Source organism: Prinia subflava, chromosome 1, assembly GCF_021018805.1.
Source record: "Prinia subflava isolate CZ2003 ecotype Zambia chromosome 1, Cam_Psub_1.2, whole genome shotgun sequence".
Lineage (NCBI taxonomy): Eukaryota > Metazoa > Chordata > Aves > Passeriformes > Cisticolidae > Prinia > Prinia subflava.
The window spans coordinates 101,247,653-101,271,182 of record NC_086247.1 but is presented as its reverse complement, the minus strand read 5'-3'; the positions used below and the strand labels follow the sequence as shown (position 1 = coordinate 101,271,182).

The 23,530-nt window shown below is 43.8% G+C and overlaps 3 protein-coding genes across 4 annotated transcripts; 2 read left to right on the top strand and 1 right to left on the bottom strand.

The window, feature by feature from the left end:
• Positions 1 to 294: 294 nt before the first annotated feature.
• MRPL32 (mitochondrial ribosomal protein L32) lies at positions 295 to 4,623 on the bottom strand. Its single transcript, XM_063405445.1, has 3 exons — positions 4,455 to 4,623; positions 3,386 to 3,567; positions 295 to 2,882 (listed from the first exon to the last, which is right to left on the bottom strand). The coding sequence occupies exons 1-3, from the start codon at positions 4,576 to 4,578 to the stop codon at positions 2,628 to 2,630; spliced, it is 561 nt and encodes a 186-aa protein (XP_063261515.1). The 5' UTR covers positions 4,579 to 4,623; the 3' UTR covers positions 295 to 2,627.
• A 163-nt stretch (positions 4,624 to 4,786) lies between these two features.
• PSMA2 (proteasome 20S subunit alpha 2) lies at positions 4,787 to 10,509 on the top strand. The gene is made up of 8 exons (XM_063405431.1): positions 4,787 to 4,941; positions 6,677 to 6,753; positions 7,291 to 7,423; positions 7,805 to 7,927; positions 8,265 to 8,346; positions 9,454 to 9,527; positions 9,974 to 10,031; positions 10,108 to 10,509. Exons 1-8 carry the CDS (start codon positions 4,901 to 4,903, stop codon positions 10,222 to 10,224), a joined length of 705 nt encoding a protein of 234 aa, XP_063261501.1. The 5' UTR covers positions 4,787 to 4,900; the 3' UTR covers positions 10,225 to 10,509.
• Positions 10,510 to 13,888: 3,379 nt separating this feature from the next.
• Positions 13,889 to 17,627, top strand: C1H7orf25 (chromosome 1 C7orf25 homolog). Of its 2 annotated transcripts, none has more exons than XM_063405407.1 (2): positions 13,889 to 14,041; positions 16,055 to 17,627. In XM_063405407.1, exon 2 carries the CDS (start codon positions 16,071 to 16,073, stop codon positions 17,337 to 17,339), a length of 1,269 nt encoding a protein of 422 aa, XP_063261477.1. In that variant the 5' UTR covers positions 13,889 to 14,041; positions 16,055 to 16,070; the 3' UTR covers positions 17,340 to 17,627. The 2 variants fall into 2 exon arrangements, with proteins under 2 accessions (XP_063261477.1, XP_063261487.1); XM_063405417.1 differs by lacking the exon at positions 13,889 to 14,041 and adding an exon at positions 15,753 to 15,771.
• The last annotated feature ends 5,903 nt before the right edge of the window (positions 17,628 to 23,530 follow it).

Below are 23,530 nucleotides of genomic sequence, written 5' to 3'. Positions count from 1 at the left end.
CCACGCCAGCTCGGATGGGCCTTGGAGCAAGCTGGCCTGCTGCAAGGTGTCCCTGCCCTGGGCAGCAGGGTGGCAACAGGACGATTTCTAAGCACCCTGCCAAGCCCAGCCATTCTGGGATTCTGGGATCAGAGGGGCTGCGGGCAGCTGGCCTCAATTTGTGCTGACAACCAAATCAGCACTGTAAGTTTGGCTGAGCTCAAGGAGCCTGTTCACGAGCCCACCTTCCCAGCAGGTGACACTGACCACTGCTGTGGGTCTGGCTGAGATCAAGAAAGTCTTGCACACTCCAGATTCTGTAAGATTGCATTTTATTGAAAAAACAGCAAAGCAGTTTCATGCTTGCCAGGCCTACGTACACTAACTATGGAGCATTCATGTATGTCCAAACAGATAGTGACACTGTAGGTGGCCGTATTTCTGTAGGCAAATATTCGACATGTGATATGCATTCTATCTATTTTTAAAAATATCTTTCTGTAATAGACAACTTTCCCGTCATAAATACAGTAACTGCAGAGCATAAATATTGTCACTCGAGATAGTGACATGACATACATACAGAATTTAGTGTGTTGTTATCATATCTATGATGATGATTTTTGTCATTACAGAACATTCTATATATTCAGCAAAGATTTCAGTATGAATAGCTATTATTCTGTGTAATTCTGTAGAAGTTCGATAGAATTTGGTTTTTACTTTCATTTCCATTTTGTTAACCTATTGTTTTGTATTCAATATGTGTATACTATATATTTTATAAATACTTCAATGTTATGAAAATCTTGCCTCGCATAAGCACAGTAACTACAGAGTCTTCATATGGGTCACAACAGGAAGTGACATTCTATATGTGCTACAGCTTTTTATGAAATAATTTCATAATTAGTAAACTATCACTATCACTATCTAGTTTATCTAGCAGTTTATCCAGTATCGCTATCTATTAAAAACACAACTGTTAATAAAAAGCTTTGGACTTCTATATATACACTCTAGTTATATATCTATATAGCTATGCGGCTACGTGTCCCAGTCATTCCTCTCTTTGGCACGGCACTAGAAGCTGCTTCTCTGCCACCAGCTGCAAGGCCCACGAGCACACGCATCCAAAGGAGGGCAAGGGGGCTGCTGAAGGGCTGGCAACACGTGTCCTATGAGGAATGGCTGACGCAGCTGCTGTTGTTTAGCCTGGAGAAAGGGAGACTCGCAGGTGACCTTATCACTCTCTACAGCTGCCTGAAAGGTGGTTGTACTCAGGTGGGGCTTGGTCCCTTTTTCCAGGCAGCAACTGACTGAACAAGAGAACACAGTCTTAAGCTGCACCAGGGGAAATTTAGGTTGGATGTTTGGAAAAAGTCTTTTCTAGAAAGAGTAATAAAAGACTGGGATTGTCTGCCCAGGGGACGTGGTGGAGTCACCATCCCTGGATGCGTTAAAAAAATGATTGGCTGGTCATGCTGTCATGCTTTAGTTGAGGTGCTGTTAGGGCATGGGTTGGACTGGACAATCTAGCAGGGCTCTTCCAACCTAGGGATTCTGGGATTCTGTGACAGGGTTGGAGCAGGTTTGCATTTTTTGTCAGCAAATAGCTACTAGAATGGCTGAGGCACAAAACCAAAGACTACTATGTATACTATCTGTATACTGAAAATCCAAAGAAAAACATAAAACAGACTTAAACCCGTAATGCAGTGGTACTGCTGTGTGGCTAACACCAAAGTGAAAATACAGGCAGGTGCTGCAACTTTACTTCTGAAGGGCACCAGTGGAGAGTGGAGGCAGAGCTGCCCCCTCTCTGCCCAGAACTTCTCCAGATAACATGGCTGGCTGCAGTTTTCCAAGGACAGACTGACCACCCAGACTACTGAACAGCTAGAAAGAGACAGCTTTGACCCCCTCTCACATTTACAGATTTCCAGTCATTACTTTTCAATTCAGTTTTTTACTCAAGTGTATGTTGAGGGAGGGAAAAGAGGCTTTCCACATCCCTTTAGGATAGAAAATTATCTCGTATACTGACAACAGCAAGGAACACTCAACCATCATCCAGTGCAGAAAAAAATGTAAATACTATGCTGCAACCACTATATTGCTCAAACCTAGGACTATCACAAATTATCTCAAATGGCAACATTGTGGAAACCCACATAAAGGAAATAACTGCATCTTTCCTTGCAAACATCCTTTGTTTCTAATCAGTATCACTTTTAAACGTTTTTCCCCTCCAAAAGAGCAACAGCCAAAACCAGAAAGCAAATTTCCCTGGGACACTTAGCAAACTTTATTGTACTGTCCATGAATTTAAAAGATGTTATTTACAAAACCAGCATAGAACATCAGCATACAAACTGTTCATGGAATGATATGCAAATATCCAAATCCAAGGCAGATCCTGATTTCTCTCTGTTGACTGCTGTGATGTATCACTGAGAAGCATTTCTCACTACATGCGAGAGAAACAACATCTGACTGTAAAACCATATGCGCATGACACAAAATTCAAGCAGGCGTCTCAAAGGTTCAGAGGAGTTCTGTTCGCACTGAGTGAACAAGAAAAACATTCTTGAAAATCAGTTTCTCTTCCTGCAGCAACTGCTTTTGCCACCACTAATTTTACAGCATCAATTTTGAACAAACCAAGATGGGCGGTTCCTGGCTCTCTCAATGATCCGCTTGCCTTCATCTTTTTCTGTGGGTTTTTCTCCTTCATAAAGGACAACACTCTCTACAGCTGGAGCATTAAGTGGTCCTCCTTCCTTCTTGTGTATTTCCATCCGTATCAGTCGAGTTTCTTCTTTGACTTTCGCGTAACAATAGCCACAAAGGACGTGTTTCTGCTTCAAGTTTCCACATTCAGGACAAACATCTATATTCCTCTGAAATGACAGTGGAAAACAGGAAATTTTGTAATTTGAAGAGCAACTAAAAAAGAAACATGGAACTACTACAAATAAAAATGTTAAATTAGAGAAATTCACATACCATTTCAAAATGTATTCTTTTATGTAACTTTTCTGTAATGTGTTGTTATGTCAAATGCTTACTAATAAGAACAGCCTATAAATTCAGTATCTAAGTCATGCCTAACTACGTTTGGAAGACTAAAGACCTATGGACTCAATTAGATGCACAGAAAATGTAGGCCTTTTCCATTTACACTGTCTGTTCAGCCAAAACTCACATTTTGTTGGCTTGCACCTCAAATGTCACTGTTTATTTAACCTCAGACTACTGTCACACATGAAGGTACCTGTTACAAAGGATTTTAAAGATTACAGTATCTTTTAAACTTCTTTATTTATAAACGAAATCCAGAGAGCTTTTACAGCCAGTACTTCCCTCTGCACTGATTCCTCACCACAAGGGCTTTGCTGCTCACCTTTATTTCTATGAGCTTGGTGGGATGCCTCCGCCTGCAGCGGTTCACCTCGATGGTGCGTCTGTGCTTGGGCGCTGCCATCCACACCACACTCTCCAGCAGGCTCGGCGCCTTGGCGCTGCTCTCGCCGCCATTCATCCCTTGTGGAACAAGAGCTGGACCTTGCACAGCTAGTGCTGCTCCTGCAGGAGAGAGGAAAACAGGGGGTGATTGTCCTGCTCTGCTCTGTACCGGTGTAACCTCCCCTTGAACACTATGCACAGTCTTGGGCACCACAATGTAAGACAGATATAAAGCTCTTATAGAGTGTTCAAAGGAGGGCCACGAGGATGGTGAAGGGTCTGGAGGGGAAGCCATACAAGAAGCAGCCGTTATTTCATCTGCTCAGCCTGGAGGAGACTGAGGGGAGACCTCACCACAGCCTACAACTTCCTCACGAGAGGAAGCAGAGGGGCAGGCACTGATCTCTTCTCTGTGGTGACAGACCAGAGAATGACATGAAGCTGAGTCAAGGGAGGTTTAGGTCAAACATTAGGAAAAAGCTTCCCCCAGAGGGTGGTTGAGCGCTGGAACAGGTTCCTCAGCGAAGTGGTCACAGGCTCCAAGCCTGACAAGAGTTCAGAAAGCGTTTGGACAACGTTCTCAGGCACATGGTGCAACAGTTGGAGCTGTCCTGTGCAGGGCTGAGTTGGACTTGATAATCCTTGTGTGCCCCTTCCAGCTCACCATAATCTGTGATGCTATGAAAAAGAAATTCCTTACAGCCAAGCCCCATTTACGTGCAGTCGAGGAAACACAACACGGAAGCCACCCGTCACCGCCGAAGCAAGACCAGAGCGGCGGCCCCGCCCCGCTCTCACTCCCCGGGCCGCGCCCTCCTGCCCCAGCGCCCTCCGTGCCTCCGCCCTTCAGGGGTAAAACGAGTCCCTCTGCCCCGACCTCGCCCTCTCGCAGAATCATAGAATCGATGGCGTTGGAAGGGACCTCTGAGATCATCTACTCCAAACCCTTCCCAAGGCAGGAAGGCGTCCCGTTCCTTCAGCTAGGCGGAGAAGAGGCCGGGACCTACCCCAGGGCGGGTTCTGGCTCCCGAAGACACCCGGCCGGAGGCCGCGCTCCAGCTGCCCCCAGTAACGCTGGAGCAGAGTGCGAAGCCGCGGCAGCGGAGAGCGGACCAGCACCAGCACCGCCATAACTTCACACGGCCCTGCCGAGCCCTCGGGGGAGGCGCCCCTATTCCTGAGCCTTCTGGGAAACCGAGTGCCCTCAGCCTGTCACGGCATTGCAGGGAGACAGGACCAGGACTCCAACTCCCAGCGCTACTCTCGCCACCAGGAGGGCGGGGCGGTGGAGGGCGGTGGAGGACTCAAATTCCCAGCCGCATGCCGGCACGCTCAGGCACGGGTCACCACGCCGCCAATCAGCGCGCTGGCTGTGCCTTCGCGCGGGGAGCGGGAGCGGCGTCCGCGCCTGCGCCGAGGGTCTGGCACGGAGAGAGCAGGGGCTGGTGCCAAAATGGCGGAGCGCGGCTACAGCTTCTCCCTCACCACCTTCAGGTGCCGGGGCAGGGACGGCTGTGAGCTCGGGGGAAGAGGCGGCCGAGCTGCCGGGCAAGCGGGAGAACAGCGCGGAGCCTGAGCGGAGCGGCCTGCCGCCGGCGGCGAGTCAGGACCGAGGGGGCGCTTTGCAGAGTCATCGGGCCTGCGAGCGCCGGGGGGCAGCGGGGGCTAGCTGGTGACGGGCGTGGGCAGAGCGGCGGGGGTCGGGCGCTCGAGGGGGACACGCAACTGCCCAGAGGCTTCCAGAAGGGCAGCGGGCAGGGTCGTGGGTCTACCGGGTGTCTGTCGCTGACCTCGGGCCTCAGTGCGTGCGCCGCTTGTGTCTCCTCGTTGCTGTGAGACAGAGCTGGTGTAGGACCATGTTAAGGTCTGTGTCGACACTGCTAGTGCCTTACAGCGAGTGCTTGGCTTAGCAAACCCGGGATCACCCCACACACGCTGTAGGGTGGTGAATAATTCTGTGATTCTGAGCTAACTGGAAATGCATGTTGACAGCTGAACTGTGGTGTCCTGGGAACTTGCTTCAGAACAAGCTTTGCAGATGTGGGAATGAGTGAAGCAAATGAGTTTTGAAACAGTTTGTGTTCCTTCCTGCTACATTTGGCAGTGTCAGCTCTCCTTGCACTTGGTGTTGTCCATAGCGTGAATGTGGAATGATGGCATGCACAGAGTGAACGTGCTATTCAAGTGGTGTCAGTTGGGGTATTGCTCTAATACCTAGACTGAAGATTAATTTAGAGGAAAGGGTATTACTTTTCATTCATTTTTTGAAACTATTAAGGTATCCAGACCTATGTTGCATATAGAAAAAGAAAAACTGGACACAAGAACCTTTTTGCTGCTTGTGATGAAGAGTCTCCTTAATCTCAGCAGAGAGTCATGCTTTGTAATTGCAAAAGGGATTGCTGAAGCTTGTTGCAGCTGAACAAATGAAGCCGTTCACAACCTAAAATGATGAAAAGAATGTTCTTAATGGATGGAAGCAGCCCAACATGCTTGCTCTGCTCAAGCAAATTGAATTCTTTATTAGCCTTCAGAAGTGGTTTCCTAAGGGAGTTACAAACGCTTTCTATTTTACAGAAGCACTGCTGGCTGGAATGACTGTTCTGATTTGTTATATTTTGTAGTAGAAATGCCAGAATTGCTACTTTGTCACACTTATACCCTGTTTCCTCAGTGTATAAATGACTATACTGATTGATTATTGCTTCCTTTGTTTTCTTCATCTAAGCACTGAGTTACATAACATCCCATTTTATTTCTGCAACTATTAAAGCAGCAGTGTCTGAAATACAGCCTAGGGAATAGATCCACTTGCAAAATCACTTGTCCAGTGAGTGTCTGTCTCTCTGGGGATGGAGAACGGACCCCTCCGCCCCCCGCTTTCTGAATAAGTTACTTTGTAACTTACTTAGCTTGACACCTGCAGCTCTATTCTGATGATTCTGCCTCCATTACCAGAATAAGGTGGATTGTTAAAACAAGGTGCAGGAATACCTGGGAATGAATGGGAGTTGTTGCTGTCTTGTGCCACTGACCTAGTGTGCTTGTCAGTCAAGAAGCATAGCTGTGTTTTGCTGGTTCCTTTCACCAGTGAACATCAGTGTCTTGAAAGCTTTTGGAAACCACACATACAATGTAGTTTCAATAAGAAGTCATGACACACCCAGTCATGTGTGTGAAGATTTTTTCCCAGTGAATGGAAAACCTTATTTTGCATCTTCTTTTTTAGTCCTTCTGGAAAGCTTGTTCAGATTGAATATGCTTTGGCTGCAGTAGCTGCAGGAGCTCCATCAGTTGGGATTAAAGGTATGTCCTGAAAATACTTTATTGACAGATTTGGAATTTTGATTATTTTTTGAGAGAACTAAACCAGTTTGGATCATGTACTGGGTCCTTTGTATTAAATCCTTCTTTAGCTTTCTTTCTGTTACATATTTTGTTACTCTTTCAGTGGATTTTCACATGTTTTAATAGGTTTAATATTTTATTCTTTTTTGGGTGATTTTGGGGACATTCAGCTAGTAGAAGCAGATGTTTGGTTTTGGGGTCCTGTCCTTACATATAGAAATAACACACACAAAAAAAGTTATGTAGATTGCTTAGTTATTAATGTTATACAGAATCTTTAGATTCTGGGATTCTGAGGTTATGGAAGCTGTGTGGTTATTTAAAAAAATGTGTTTGTTTGGTGTATTCATCACAGTATCTCTCTTTAACCTGATTGTAAGCTTGAACAGCTTTTAAAAAGACAGGAAGAAATTTTTTACAGTTTAGTAAGCTTATTCTGTGTTTTGGCTGCTAATTTTAGTTTAATTTTAAAATAAATTTTTTATTCTTTTCCAGCTGCAAATGGAGTGGTGTTGGCAACTGAGAAGAAGCAGAAATCTATTCTGTATGATGAAAGGAGTGTCCACAAAGTAGAACCAATTACCAAACATATAGGTTTAGTGTACAGTGGTATGGGTCCAGATTACAGGTATTAAAACATTTTGTTTGATCACTATTTAGATGCATATTCATACAAGAAGTTTAAGTAACAGGTAGCAATTAGCCGTTTCTTTATAGGTGTATGTCAGAATATTGTATGGCACTGTAAATGACATTCCCTTGAAGTTTTTCTTAATACATTCATTAACTTGTCAGATAACCTTATATCTAAAGAATGAAAGCAATGTAATCTTACTTTTACTTTAAATATTTCAGCAATTACTTGGTTGATAAAGATAACTCAGCACCGTCTTGTGTTCTTATAGTAATGTTATGCCAGATATACAACTCCTGAATAGGTACTTATTATTATGAGTTTTCAGTTCTAGTTGGAATTTTTTTGACATAGTACTTTTGTCTTTGTTTTCAGAGTACTTGTGCACAGAGCTCGGAAGCTGGCCCAGCAGTATTACTTGGTGTATCATGAGCCCATTCCAACAGCTCAGCTAGTACAGAGAATTGCTTCTGTGATGCAGGAGTACACGCAGTCTGGGTACGTGCTGGCATTGCAGAGTTGCTTAGAAAGATTGTGTTATTTAAGTGTAATGAGCAACAGCTACCCAGTGATTGGAGTTTTTGTGGAAAAGGCAGTTTTTCAGTGGAGAACGTGCACAGAAAGTGTGCCAACCAGAGGAGCACTGACTGATAGTGGGTGACAATGGATCTCCACATCTTGCACACAAACATGTAGGCAGGACACTTTTGGTTTTGTTCTGTTGGTTGGCTCATCCTCATTACAGCCCTGGTCTGGGGAAAAGACAAACACATCCAAAATAATCAGTCACCTTTGACTTTCACTGGATAATTCACTGTGTTTTGTTTGCCTGTAGTGGTGTTCGTCCCTTTGGTGTATCACTGCTAATATGTGGCTGGAATGAAGGGCGGCCATACTTATTTCAGTCAGATCCATCTGTAAGTATCTTACACTTGTAAGTTCTGCTGCTCTGATAAAACATGAAGCTTTGCATGTGCTCGTGAAACACTTTCTGTGATAATAATACAGAGAATAACAGTACAGAGCTAGAATGAAAGATTTTGACTTCAGAAGTCAAAATGGGTCATTTCAGTAGGTGCTTGGCGCAAGGCTGCCTCATTCTCTTCTTACATGTTCCTGTACTGCTGGAGGGATGGCAGCTGTTTCTGAGGGAGATCATCCCTTTTCATACCTTTCCACCTAGTTGATAATGCCAGCAAAAATGGCATTCTGCGACAGCTACTAGAAAAAAAGAAAATGACTGTCTGTACTGCTCCAAACTGAATGGAAATCAAGCCAAAACCTGTTGCATTGTGAAATGTAATGCACGTGCTTTGGTATTTAATGACAGCAGTTAATTTAAATGAGTTTATTTGCTGGGTTTGCACTGCACTTCAGAAAAACTACCCTTCCATGCACGTGGTGCAGTGAGGTGCAGTGCTTCAGACAAAAAAATGAGGTCATTGAAATGGTCGTTGCAGCTTGCAGTGGTTTGAATTACCTGATGCTTCAGTGTAAAAAGCAAAATGCAGATGCCTTGTTTAAGGCAGTTTGATTGAGGCATAGAACTGCTCATGGTCTTCATGCTAGAGGAGGGAATAGAAGCGATGACTAAATATTTTGGTAGTAGTGAGCATAAATCAAATGGCTGATTTGCAACAAGTCACTTACATTACTTTATCTTCAAAAACAAGGATATGTGGGGTGAGCCTCAGTAAGGATTTTAGTGTACACTTTCTCAAAGGCAAATATACTAGCTTGGTTTAAGGAATCCCAAATCAAAACCATGCTAATGACTTACTAAGTGCATCTTTTAAAGTAGTGGGAGGTTGAAAATAGGTGGGGCCCAATACACATTTTGTATAGTTTCACAGCATATGTATCCATATAAGATTAGTTTTAATATAATCCAAAATTGTCTCCTGTAGTCTTAGAACACTCAGTATTTTCGTAATTTCCTCTGCACTTTCTTACTAAGTAATTGAATATATAGTATTTCACTAATTTGCACAAAACAATTCAATTATAGATTGTTGCCTTTACAGGGAGCTTATTTTGCCTGGAAAGCAACAGCAATGGGAAAAAATTATGTAAATGGGAAAACATTTCTTGAGAAAAGGTAATGCATTTGATACTTCTCTAAAGAATGCTGTGTTTTGTTCACGTTCTATATATATATATAAAATAACCAGATTGAAAAAAATGCATGCTTTTTAAATTGTAAGAACAAAGTTTTAAAATACTTAACGTGTGATGCTTCCAGTGTACTTGTTTATACGTGCACAGGAAGTTGGATTTCTTTAAACTCCAACTTTTGTGTTTATGTAGAATTCCTTGAATGCAATAAACATTATATTCAGCATATTTGCAGCAATGGTATATACAGTGTCAGTAGGAAGAGTAGAGATTTTTTTTTAACAAAAAATAACTTTGGCTATTAATGACACAATGCTTACAAATAATATTTGTATGAGAAACAGAAAGATTTTAGTAGTTTTGGGGATTTTAGAAAAAATTTGTAAAGGTTTTTGTCCTGTGCTGAAATAAATGAATGTCTGTTTACAGGTACAATGAAGATTTGGAGCTTGAAGATGCCATTCATACAGCTATCTTAACACTAAAGGTTAGCAAAGTATTTAAGAAAGAAATTTCTTACGTCTTCACTGATACGATTCACTGAACTGTATTTTTTTCAATAGGAGAGCTTTGAAGGGCAAATGACAGAAGACAACATTGAAGTTGGCATTTGTAATGAAGCTGGTTTTAGGAGGCTCACTCCAACTGAGGTTAAGGACTACTTGGCTGCAATAGCCTAGTAGAAACCAAGGTAGACTGTGTGGTTCACACAAAGGTCTTTTTAATTTTGGCTACTTAAATGTTTTTCTTTGCCCTTTTTGCATACTTATTTCTACATGGTTTGTCTGAGAGATTTTTTAAACATCATGGGTGCACATACAACGGTCCTTGATATTGTAATACACGGAATCTTGTTCAAGATAATTCTTTCCCTTGACACACAAAATACTGTACAAAATGTAAAGTTATAGTGACAGCTTGAAAAAGGCTAAAGAATAAAATCAAAGGCCACTGTTTTGGGGGAAGGTGTCTGTGTGTCTTTTCAATCCTAATTTGTTTCTCTACATGAAGCTTGGATTTCAGTATCCTTATTGTTGAGGAAAGTTTTTCACATACAGCCATGATAAACTTACATTCAGCCTTCTTTTAAAAAAATTAAATGTTGAGTGACAGGATAATTGTTTCACTTTGGAATATTGTTTAAATGTTACTTAATTTCCAGAAATAGTTTTATGTGGTAAAAAAGATCAGGTACTTTTACAAAGGGCCAGGAAAGTCTTCCATTTCAGGTGTTTACTGTGATCTGATTGAGCCTCTCTGCTTTTGACCCTCGTGGTCTTTGAGTCACAAGAACCGGTTTTACTTGAGTTATTTTCTTGGCCCTAGAAATTGCACTTTTTCAATCTTGAAATATTGTTAGGAAAAGAAGTAACTCTTACTGAAAACAATGCATTTATCACCATCGATAAAAATCAGTGGAATTTACAAAACAAAATGAGAGTATGTAATGTAATTATCCCTTGAATTGTGCTAAAGTATTTTCCAACTTGCAAGATAATTCTGAAAATGTCATGAAAGGAACATATAATTGGTGCACCATAACTTTTATAAATTTCATTGTGCGGATATATCAGTACATCTGTTACATGTGTAGAGTTGTTCAAGTCATAAAAACCTACATGTACCGCAAAAGAAATGGGATAAATATACTTTTTTTCAGCAGAAATAATCTGGTCTGCAGCCATTTAAGTTGCTGTTTTCAAATTTTATATTTTTTAAAGCAATCTGATTTTTAAAATGTTGGTAATTAACTAAAGCAGTAGCTGGGTCAGTCTGCTTGTATGTAAGGCTATGGATGTAGGGGAGCAGCCTTGCAGGTCCCACATCAGCCAGCCATAACTAATGAAGAAAATACAGAATATGAATAGAAATAGTGTATAAGCTGATTGACCTGTGCTTTCCAAAGTCTGTCTTCTGATGGTTTATGTTATCATCAGGTGAATAAGGATTTCTGAAGCATGCAATAAATGAAGTTTTATCTCCTAATGTTAGAAATAAAAGCTCTGTCCAAATGGTTCATTAAGAGTTCCGCCAGATCACTTTTTGAGTGATCTGAAAACCAGGCCATACTCTTGATTGTTATTCTAGAGAAAATAAAACAACTCAGATCTGAAACTGAAAGCTTTATATCGCTGCATCTTTGATTTAGAATATTTATGTACACTTGGTTTTTTAATGCTGTATAAATATTCAAGAGTTTTCTACATGCACAAGTGTGTGTAGGTACTTCAGAAATTGACTGCAGTGGTTTAATTGTCTCTGCTAATAGAAACAATTGATGAGCAAAGAACACCCTGTGAAGGGATTTGAAACCAAGGCAAGTTTCAAACCATGGTAAACTTCTCCTTGTTTTGTGTTAAAAGATATGAGCAGGTCTCCGTGGTCTTCTGCCAGTGGTGTTCACTTCAATGAGCCAAGCTGGTGACTGTTTTTACACCATTAAGAACTGAATCCCAAAGCTCCCTGGTAATACTTAAAACCTGCAATGAATCAGAGTTTATGGGACTTGGTGTAATTCGGAAACAATATGCATAATGTTTTGAATTCAGGCTTTATTTAGAGTATTAGGTAATTTTCTTAGTGATAGTTGGATAGACTTGATATTATGCTGCTCTGATGGGGAAGGTGGTGTGGTTTTAAATGTGGGGTGTTTTTTAACTGCATGACTGGAATAGTAGCTAAATTTTATCTACTATTTAAAGGGAAATCTTTAAACTGCAGACAACTAAGTAACATATTTTTTTCTTAAATTTTTAAAATTTAAGGAAATAGTATTTTAACTTGAAGATGTATTTCTTAAATAAAATCACTTCAGGAGTGAGCAATACTAGTGCAGTGGACTACCAAATTATATGGTGATGGTGGTAATTTTCAAGAAGTGCACCCTTTAGTTGCATTAGATTAGCTTTTTTGTATATATTTTGAAGAAACTGCATAAAGGGGTCGAGGTGCAGTAAGACAGACAAACACTGTTCCTTTGTGAGAAATGACAAATTACAGGCTTGGTTACTTCAGCTCACTATGAATTATAACTTTGTGTCATTTAACTTGTTCCTACTAATGCAGTCATCTGAAGGAAGAAAAAGAGACACTTGTTACTTGAAGTATGTAATGTTAACTTGCTTATGCTGGAAGAGGATGTGCTCCAAGGTCCTCGGGATAGTGTAACACCTATGAGAACTGGGCCTTATTTAACAAGGGGGATCGGGGTCTGGGAAGAGTAACTTGATTTAATGAAGTTATTTCTTTAAGTCACAGAATCACAGAATGGGTCAGGTTAACATCTGGTCCAACCTTCCTGCTCAAGCAGGATCATCTTAGAGCAGAGGGCACAGAATTGTGTTTAGATAGTTCCTGAATCGTTCCAGTGAGGGAGACTCCACAACCTCTCCAGGCAGCCTGTTGTAGTGTGCCATCACCCACAGTAAAGCACATACAGGTACAGTAAGCCCCTTTCAACTTGCTTTAGCTTACTGTTGCTTTCCAGATCTTGTGAAATTATTCAGACAAGTAGAGATCATCTCTCCCTGTAAGAACCAGCAATCATAAGCCAAGTCTCTCTCACAGTGTAAGGGAATATTGATTGCTGCATGCAGAGGAATGGGACCACAGCTCTGTCTGCTGCATGGAGGCAGGCAGCAACTTGGGGCAAATTTGGGGACACTTGCTTACATATTCACACAATGGTTTAGTACAGCCCACTTTTGTTGTCCAAATGGCTGTTACTTCTCCAGTGAAGTTAAAAGTCCAAGGCTAACCTGTGTCTGCCTGCCATTACTCTGCTATTGCAGCCTCACATTGAATAATGTGCTGTTCTGGGCACCACACTGTAAGATACAAAGCTACTAGCGAGTGTCCAAAGGGGGGCAACAAAGACGTTGAAGGGCCTTGAGGGGAAGCTGTGTGAGGAGCAGCTGAGGTCACCGGGTCTGTTCAGCCTGGAGGAGACTGAGGGAAGACCCCACTGCAGTTACAGCTTCTTCATGAGGCGAAGAGGAGGGGCAGACACTGATCTCTCCTCTGTGGTGATCAGTGGACAGGACCCAGGGACTGGCCTAGAGCTGTGTCAGGGGAGGTTTAGGTTGGATATTAGAGAAAAGGTCTTCACACAGAGAGTCGGTGGGCACTGAACAGGCTCCCCAGCACCAAGCCTGACACAGTTCAAGTGGTTTTTAGTCAACACTCTCAGGCACACGGTGTGAGGCTTGGGGCTGTCCCGGGCAGGGCCAAGGGTTGGACGCAACAATCCTTGTGAGTTCCTTCCAAATCAGAATATTCCGAGATTGCGTCTGACCTGATGTAATACATTTCGCCCTGGAAGGGTTTTCGCGCTAACCTGGCCACGCCGGGGAGCAGTGCCAGGCCGGGCGGGCAGAGCCGGCGGAGCGAGGCGGGTGGTGCGGCTGTCCCCGCCCGGCGGCCCCGGGGGAGGTGCCGGGCTGGGCCGAGCCGCGACGCGCCACGCCAGCCCGGGGCGAGGGCTGTGGCCGCTGGGCTGTGAGTACGGGCTGCGGGGGCTGGCGCAAGGCGGCGGCCCCGAGGGAGGGAGCGGGGCCGGGAGTCGCCGGAAAGGCGAGGCGGACCCGAGCCCATCACCTGCCGGCAGAGAGTGGGGGACGGGGAGAACAGGAGCGACAAGGGCCAGCGTCCCGCACCCGCCCGCTCCGCCGGGGCCGGCGTGTGGGCGGAGGGCGAGGCCGGGGGCGGCCGGGGGGCCGAGCCGGGCTGGGGCGAGCGCTGAGGGTGCCGTGCCCTCACCCGAGATGGCGGCGCGGCGCACACGTGATGGCGGAGCGGCGGGAGGAGAGGGCCGGGCTGGGGAGGGGCCGCCGGCGCCACCGATCCCCGCCCAAGGGGAGATCGGGCCCTGGGAGGAAAGCAAGGGAGCTTGTGTGACCTTGTGGTTGATAGTGGCGCCAGCGCGCAGTTGTTGTGCTGAAAAAGTATTTGCGTCTGTGGTTTTACAGCAGCCCTTGATTTAGGCTCCGTCTTGAAGCGTCTCTGTGTGCGTGTGTGTGTAGGAGTTGTAGCTGCTGTGGGGAGAGGTGCCCAGTCGTGAGGTTTTACAATGCATTGCATTGCATGCAAGGATAAGCTTGTGACAGTGGCAAAGACTTGGAGGGAGTGAAGCTGATTTTTCTGTCCTGGGACCGTGAAGAGAGTTAGTAAGTCGTGTCGGAAGGCATCAGGAGTCTTGGCCTGGAAGCAGGAGGAGATGTTGCTGTTGCTGGATGTGAACCAGGCCAGTGCAGTTAGCACTTAGTAGCAGTTAGTGCTGGCTGTGTTTGCACTTGGGCATGGGACCGGGCTGGGGAGGTTCCCACTGTTCGAAGGCAGGCCACTGAGTTGCACTGGCAGAGCCTGTCGTAGGACCGGGTTGTGTCCTGTTGTTCCTTTTCAGTTGGAGTTTCATTTATCTTGTCTTTTAATACAGTTTACTTCAACATGCAGGCTAGGTAAGAATTATAGGAAGAATTACAGTGTTTATGCTTGTAGTCAGGAGTCAAAATTTACTAATTTCACTATTCATAGTGGTTACTGTCTTGATTATGCTGTTGTTTGGTGTAGTATGAACCCTACATTTTCAAAGACAACACATATTCAGTAAAAGAATTCCTATCATACTTTCCTCAAGGAAGGCCTACTAAAGTAATACAAATGTAAAAGAATGGTTTTATCAGAATGCAACCCAGTAAATCTTGTGGAATTAGAAAACATAGCAATTTTGGCATAGGGATTCTCCTGACACTAGAATTATGAATCATAATCTGTCATGAGGCTGTGTAATAGAAACATACAATGGTTTGGGTTGGAAGGGACATTAAAGATCATCTAGTTCCAACCCCCCTGCTGTGGGCTGGGACACCTTTTTCTGTGGTGCCTTTTACTAGACCAGGTTGCTCCAAGCCCCATACAACCTGACCATAACCTTGACCACTTCAGGGATGAGGCATCTACAGCTTCTTTGGGCAACCTGTCCCAGTGCTTCACTACCTCTTGGGAGTTTATGCACTGAGTTGAACAGTACAGGTTGAAAGCTGGATATGTGCAAGCATGGTAGGTAGTTTTTAATTTTAATGGTAAGTGTGATGAGAGGGAGAGGCAAGATTTTCTTATGGCATTAACTGTATTTCTAATTTTGCTCTGGATGGCAGCTTTTGCAAATGAACTGTGAGAGTTAACATCCCTCTCAGTGACTGGCTGAATGAAGGTCTCTTACGAGGCAGGTGAGGAGAAACCACAAGCTTGCAAGGTCTCTGTGTAGACTTGAGTGCTGCCTAGATGAGAACTGGGGTCTTCTGAGGCTGTAGGTTGGATCTCTAAAGGTGAAGGAAAGGGGTTGAACTCATCACCACTACTTTGTGTTGAGGTTCCAGTTGCTTGTGCTTTACAATAGCTGTTGCACTTAAGTCTACTGCAAGGCTGGAGTGTATATTTTTAGAAAGAACTCTTCTGACTGTCTTTGTTCTTGGCCATGCAGTAACAATCTTCTTTGTTCTCCCTTGACAGGAATAATGTTTCCAACATGTCTGTGCAGTCTCTGCTTTGTGAAAGAATTGCTGTTGCCAAAGACTTGATTAAGAGAGCAGAAGCCCTTTCCAAGTCCCAGAAAAGGAGAATAGAAGGTGGGGCAAAGCTATGTAGCAAACTGAAGGCTGAGCTTAATTTCTTGCACAAGGTGGAGGCAGGGAAAGTGGCCATTAAAGAATCCCATCTGCAGAGTACAAACCTTACCCATCTCCAAGCCATTATTGAGTCAGCAGAGAACCTGGAGGATGTTGTCAGTGTTCTCCATGTCTTTGCTTACGAGGACAGATTTGGAGACAAACAGACGCTGGTGGTAGATGTTGTTGCAAACGGAGGTCACACGTGGGTAAAGGCCATCGGTCGTAAAGCTGAGGCCCTACATAACATCTGGCTGGGAAGAGGCCAGTATGGTGACAAAAGTGTCATTGAGCAGGCAGAGGACTTCCTGCAAGCAAGCCTTCAGCAGCCAGTGGAGTACAGCAATCCCCACATCATCTTTGCGTTCTACAACAGCGTGTCCAGTCCTATGGCAGAGAGGCTCAAGGAGATGGGAATCTCTGTGAGAGGAGACATTGTTGCTGTGAACTCACTGGTAGAACCATCTGCAGAAAATGAGCATCTTAACACCAGTGAATCAGATACAGAAGGCCCTGAACTCCTGCAGGTGACCAGGGTAGACCGAGAGAATTTAGTGGCCAGCATTGCTTTCCCTACCCAAATCAAAGTAAACGTCTGCAATAGAGTTAATTTGGACATCACTACGTTAATAACCTACGTCTCTGCGCTGAGCTATGGTGGCTGCAACTTTGTCTTCAGAGAAAAAGTGCTGACAGAGCAAGCAGCCCAAGAAAGAAGGGAGAGAGTCCTGCCTCAGCTGAAGGAGTTCATGGAGGGAAAAGAGCTCTTTGCATGTGAATCTGCTGTCAGAGATTTTCAGTCCATCTTGGAAACGCTGGGAGGACCTGGAGAGAAAGAGCGAGCTGCATTACTTGTTGAAAGGATTAACGTGGTGCCAGATCAGCCCTCTGACCGTGCCTTAGGACTAGTGGCCAGTTCAAAAATCAACAGCCGCTCTCTAGCCATTTTTGGGACAGGAGACACTTTAAAAGCCATCACCATGACTGCAAATAGTGGGTTTGTGAGGGCAGCAGCAAACCAAGGTGTCAGGTTCAGTGTTTTTGTGCATCAGCCACGAGCGTTGACAGAAAGCAAAGAATCTTTTGCCACACCTCTACCAAAGCGCTGCCCATCTGATAATGGAGTTTAAGTAATTTAATGAGACAGTAATGGAAATACTGCAGGTACTGCAGTGGAGGCATTTGGGGAAACAGAAGAATCATAGCAATACAGTTTTGGGTGTGTATCAACGGTGACACCATCTAGCAGTGGAAGAGCTCCTCAAGGGATTTGTAATATCTTTACTCCTTCCTTGAGGTTATTTTTTGTCCAGCTGACCATTAATTTATTCACTAAATATTAATTCAATGTAAATTGTTAACTGGCTTACAATGTATTAATTGTATCCATCCCCATTAAAAAGTTCAGTTAAAACACAGTTACTGAGGTGCCCTTGTTATTTTTTGCCTTCTTCAGAGAGGTAAAATTCATCTTAGATGAACTTTCAGCTTGACTTCCATGGAACTTAAATCTTTCTTTCCCCTATTCCATTCAACCTTATTTTTGGTTGATTCAGAGGGACCTTGTGCAGAGACTTGTGCTTTTTTGGGAGTGTGAAGATACATAGCCATGAATAGAAACCAATTTAAGCCTTCCTTGTCTTACTGAAAGGAACCTCTATATGTATACCATGGTTCGACTGAATTGGGCAACAGCTTTAAAATTCCTGGAAAAATGAGTTGAAGTTGGGAGTTTATTTGCATTAGTACATTGTGGCTCTTGGGCTAGTTTGGACAGCCAGTGGTAGCACACCAAAGAAGCACATCCACTTCACTTTTCTCTTAGCCTTTGGGCAAATGCAAAGTATTGCTGGTTGTAAAGTCCAACTCAAAGTTTCAGATAACAGAATCCTAAACTGAGCCAGCACCCAGGTAGTTTTTGATATTAGCGTGCTCTTTGCTAAGGACTCATGGTGAACTTGAATCTGGCTTTGTTGCATGTGGATTACCTGAAACAAAGCCTCAGTGAGGTCCTTCAGTGTTGGAGTGATGGAGGAGATTTGCAGGGTATGTTCTTAATCCTAGTTTGCTGTGTAGTAGAGAGAAGCCTTTTTGCTTGTGGTGTAATTACTCTTTTTATTCAAAGTGTAGAATAAAGAACTCTTTCTTCTGCTGTATTTTTTTCTTTTTCTTTCCCAACGAAAGATCTGCTGTATAGGAGTCTTTATCATGGCGGATTTTTTTGTTGCTGTTGTGTTTTTTTTTGTTTTTTGTTTTTTTCCCTGAATGCTGTAATGACAGCACTTGCTGTTTGGTATTAATTTTCATCAGTTTCCTAGGGGAAAATGTTGAGATGTTAGAGTGAAGCTCTGAGCCCCAAGTTATCCATTTTTATCAGGTCAGTGAAAGAGGTACCCACTGAATATTTTATAGGCTGTTGTTTAACACAATTGCATTATTATGCAGCTTAATAGTTCAGGCAAAGAACATCTTGCTACTCCGCTCTAGATTTCTTCATACTGTACAGTGTATCTGCAGTGCTGCCCTTAGCCATAGGTTCAAACCATTTCTTTCTGGTCCCCAGCAGTGATGCAAAGATACTGTAATGCCAGCAAGACCACTCTGCATGCCTTGTTCAGCTAAGATGAACTCCCAAGGAGCAGAGGTGTGCTTCTTGTTGGTGGGATTCTTGGTCTGCTCTTACTATGCCTGTAGAGTAAAATGTTAGGAGTTGTTACCGGTAATCACATGCTGCATAGCTTTACCTGAAGCTTTTAGCAATGTGAAGGGCAGTCTGCTCTCTATGCTCCCCATTTTCTGTGGGTCCCTGAAGTAGTTCATGAAATTTTAAGATGGGTGGAACTGGATTTTGGGTTTTGCAGCTTCAGCATCCAGGGTACTACCTGCCAGTTTCTCAGTTCCTCCTTGGTGAGGTTTAACAAAACATCTAGCTTGTTCCTAGAGTGAGTCTAACACAGTGTAATGAAACCTCATGGCAGGATTAATTCCCCACTGTATCCATTAATTTTCTTGAAAGTTCTTCTGAAGGGAAAGCAGGACCAGTACAATGAAACAATAATATGTTGGCTGTGCTGCGGAAATGCCAGTCTGCCTTAGTAGTTAACAGTACAAGCTTCACCATGCGGGAGCTCAGAGAGGTAGTAATCTATCGTGGTGTGATGGATTTACCAGACACAACCAGAGAGGTCTGTGAAGCGTTACACACAGCTGGAGTGAAAGTACCTTTCATTTCTGCCTGAGAGCTCTTACTCTGCACACCTGTGTGACATCTTTCTTCTGCAGCAGGTGTAGGAATAGGGCTTGGTGAGGCCATCTGTCTAAAGAAAAAAAGAAAAAGAACTCTGTGTTTCAAAACTGTGTTTCTGTTTTGCATCACATGTCCCGAAAAAGGGTACAGGCAACGTCCCAGTAAATAATTTATGAACAAACAACTTGGGAGAGAGGGGTTCTTTTTGTCTGCAACTCAGACCTGTAAAAGTTCAGGTTCCAAAAGACAGCTTACTATTTCATAGATTCACAAAATGTTAAGGGGTTGGAATGGACCTTAAAGATCATCTAGAACCAACTTCACCTGCCATGGGCAGGGACACTTCCCACTACACCAGGTTGCTCAAGGCCTTATCCAACCTGGCCTTGAACACTGCCACGGATAGGGCATCCACAGCCTCCCTGGGCAGTCTGTTCCAGTGTCTCACCACACTTGCAGTAAAAAAATCCTTCCTAATATTTAACCTAAATTTTCCCTCTTTCAGTGTGTACCCATTACTCCGTGTCCTGTCATTGCAGTTCCTGATGAAGAGTCCCTGTCCAGCTTCCTTGTAGGTCTCTTTCAGATACTGGAAAGTTGCCATCAGGTCTCCATGGAACCTTCTCTTCTCCAGGCTGCACAGCCCCAGCTGTCTCAGCCTGTGTTCACAGGGGAGGTGCTCTAGTTGTCTTCTCAGCTTTGTGGCCTCCTCTGGACTTGCTCCAACAGTTCCATGTCCTTTTGATGTTGGAGACACCAGAACTGTGCACAGTACTCCAGGTGGGATCTCTCATGAGCAGAGTAGAGGGGCAGAATTGCCCTCTTTGACCCTCTGGCCACACTCCTTGTGATGCAGCCTGGGATCCAGTTGGCTTTCTGGGCTGTCAGCACACACAGCTGGCTCATGTGGAGTTTTTCATCACCTGTCCACCAAGGCTGTAGCCCTGTCATGGAAGGTCAGCAGATTTGTTAGGCATGATTTCCGCCTTGTAAAACCATTTTGGCTGTTACCAGTCACCTCTTTGTTGACCTGGTACCTTAGCATAATTTCCAGTAGAATCTGCTCTGTGACCTTGCCTGGCACAGAGGTGAAACTGACTGGTCAGTAGTTACCCAGGTCTTTTGCTTTACCCTTTTTAAAAACGGGGGTTACATTTCCCTATTTCCCATCATCAGGGACTTCACCTGACTGCCGTGATTTTTCAGAAATGATGGGTAGTGGCTCAGCAACTTTGTCTGCCAGCTCCCTTATGACCCACAGATGAACCTCATTGGGTCCCATGGACTGGTGCACATTCTCAAACCTGAGATGCTCTCAAACCTGATCTTCTCCTACAGGGGGCTCAGTGTTTTCATAGTCTCAGTCCCTGCATCTGCCTTTCTTTACTTGGGTGGCATGGCTGGAGCACTTGCCATTGAAGACAGAGGCACAGAAGTCACTGAGAACCCCAGCCTCCTCTTTGTCCAGTGTAGTCAGGTCTCCCATTTCCTTCTGGAGAGGGCCCACATTAGCCCAGTATTTCTCTTGCTGGCAGTTTATCTATAGAAGCCCTTCCTGTTATCCTTAATATCTCTGGCCAGATGCAGTTCTAACTGGGCCTTGGCTTCCCTAACCTTGTCCCTAGCTTCCTGTACAATTACCCTTCTCTTTTCAAGCCCTTTGTCCTTGTGTTCACTTTCTGAAAAAAAAAGGTTTTTTTTCATTTTGAGTTTGCACAGCAGCTCCTTATCCGTAGAGGCCTCCTAGCATTTTTGCTCAATCTCCTCCTTGTTGAGATAACTTGCTCCTGAGTTTAGAGGAGGTGATCCTTGAAATACAAGCCAGCATTCTTGAACCCCTCTGCCTTCCAGGGCTCTATCCAATGGGACTCTACCAAACAGATCCTTGGAGAGGCCAAAGTCTGCCCTCCTGAAGTGCAGGGCAGTGAGCTTGGTGCGTGCCCTCCTCACTATCCTCAGGATCATAAACACCATCTCCTGGTCACTGCAGCTAAGGCTGCCTTGAAGTACTGCATTCCCCACCAGCTCCTTCCTCATGGTGAGCACAAGGCCCAGTGTGGCACCAAAGGTACTTTTTTCCTTCTTTGTCAAATGGATCTTATCATCCTGCAGTAAACCAGGCTTGGCAAAGCGAGTCCTATGAGTCTGAGTAACCAAAACCCTGACTAGGGCACCATTGCTCTAGCCATTTGTTGACCTGCCAGATTTGTCTGCATATTACAAGTCCCTCTCCTTTGATCTGGAGGATTGATGAGCAAGCTGCTTGAACTCCAGGGCCCTTTACTATCTCTCCCAGGGCTCCTTAGTCCCTCTTAGTGCCTCCCAAACTGGTGCCAGCTGTATCACTGGCTTCCACATGGAACACTAATAGTGGGGTAATAGTCGGTATTTGAGTAGCCTGGGGAGCTTCTCAGTAATGTCCCAGATCCTGGAATGCTGCACACCTCCCTTGAGAGAGACAGATGAGTGCCTCTGTACCTTATAAAGTGGAATCACCCAGTTCTATCACCTGCCACCTTTTCTTGGTTGAACTAGTTGTTAATTCCTTTGTTTGTGGAACAGATTGGGCAGCTCCACTTATCTCCTGCTCTCTGAGGTCCATCTGGGTCATCAAATTCCTTTTCCCAACAGCTTTTACTGTGTTGAAGGCATATTTATTCCTCTTCTATTTGATGGGCGATGGTTCACTCCCTAAGTTTTGTGCTCTACCTTTGCACCCTGCCCATTCAAATAGCCCCTTGTGCTCTCGGAGCTGTTAAAATCTTCCTTGGATGCTCCTGGCAATGCCTCCTCCTTGTCAGTGATTTTTCACTGATTAATCTGTTTTACAGTATTACAGGATATAGTCAAAGCTAGGTGCATGGTAACAGTGCACTTACACATGGTAATTCATTATGGCCTTTCATTAGCATTAAAGTTAATATGCTCACAGCCTTTTAACCCTGATGATCGCTTTGAATGAGTAAAAGGGAGACAGCTGCTTCATTCCACTTCTTGCTGTGATTCTAAAGAAATGTGTTTCCATCGTTTTTCTTGCTGTATTGCATTCAGCAATCTTGAATACCCTCTTGGGCACCCTCTAAAGAAGTTTCTCCAAGCCAGATGTGAGAGGGCAGCAGCCTGCATTTTAACATGGTAAGTGTCACAGAGAAAGCAGTAAAAAGCAAGTGATCCCTGTATTCCTGGGATCAGAAGTGGGTGAATTCTGTTTGTAGTATTCCTTCACAGGTGCTGCTACAGAGCTGGCAGAGTTGTTTTGCAGTGACCCTTTAGTGTGACCAGTAAGTGCAACTCTCTTTAAAAGCCTCTGTATCTGGAGCCATCGTGTGGTGACTTTTTTCATTACCACTTCATTTTGCGCAACATGGTATTTGTTACTGAATTAATTTTCTTTCTTTTGTTAATTTCTGCCAATCATATAGGCAATACTTTAGGAATATTCAACCCTTTCTACGTGACTCTGGGACACTTGAGGGTTTTATTGTTATTTTCTGTCTCCCTGTTGCATCTTGCAATGAAAAACTCAGACTGTGGATGGTTTTGGGTTTTTTTTTCAGTTTTTTTTCCCTTTTCTGTCAAACAGAAGTGTACTGTTGTCAGACTCTAAAAATTGTTTTTGTAAGATGAGAGAATGCTGGCTTGGAAACAAAATGTGTTTTGATTGTAATATTTGGTGGCTTTTATATTGTCTTTGAATATATTGGTGATCTGCTCATATAAACCAGAGTTCTGGTTTGGTGTGTTTAGATATCTTTTACTGAATGTCTCCAATAGGAGATTAGATGTTGAATTTCCCTTATTTATAGTTTTTCAAATGAGCCATTAGAGGATGGAAAATTATATTTGAAATTAATTTGAGTAAATGGAATTCTAAGACTGCTTTTCCTTTCTTCCAACATCACACAATTTTGTCTAGACTACACCAAGCACTAGAGGATCTGGACATGTCTCACTTGCTGCTGTGGATTTTGAGGGATTTTTTTAGTGGAAGTTTTCAGCATTAAGTTCCTTGGGAAAGGTGGAGTCCTACATTTTTTTAGGGAATGTTTTTCTTCTGACACTTTAAATTTATTT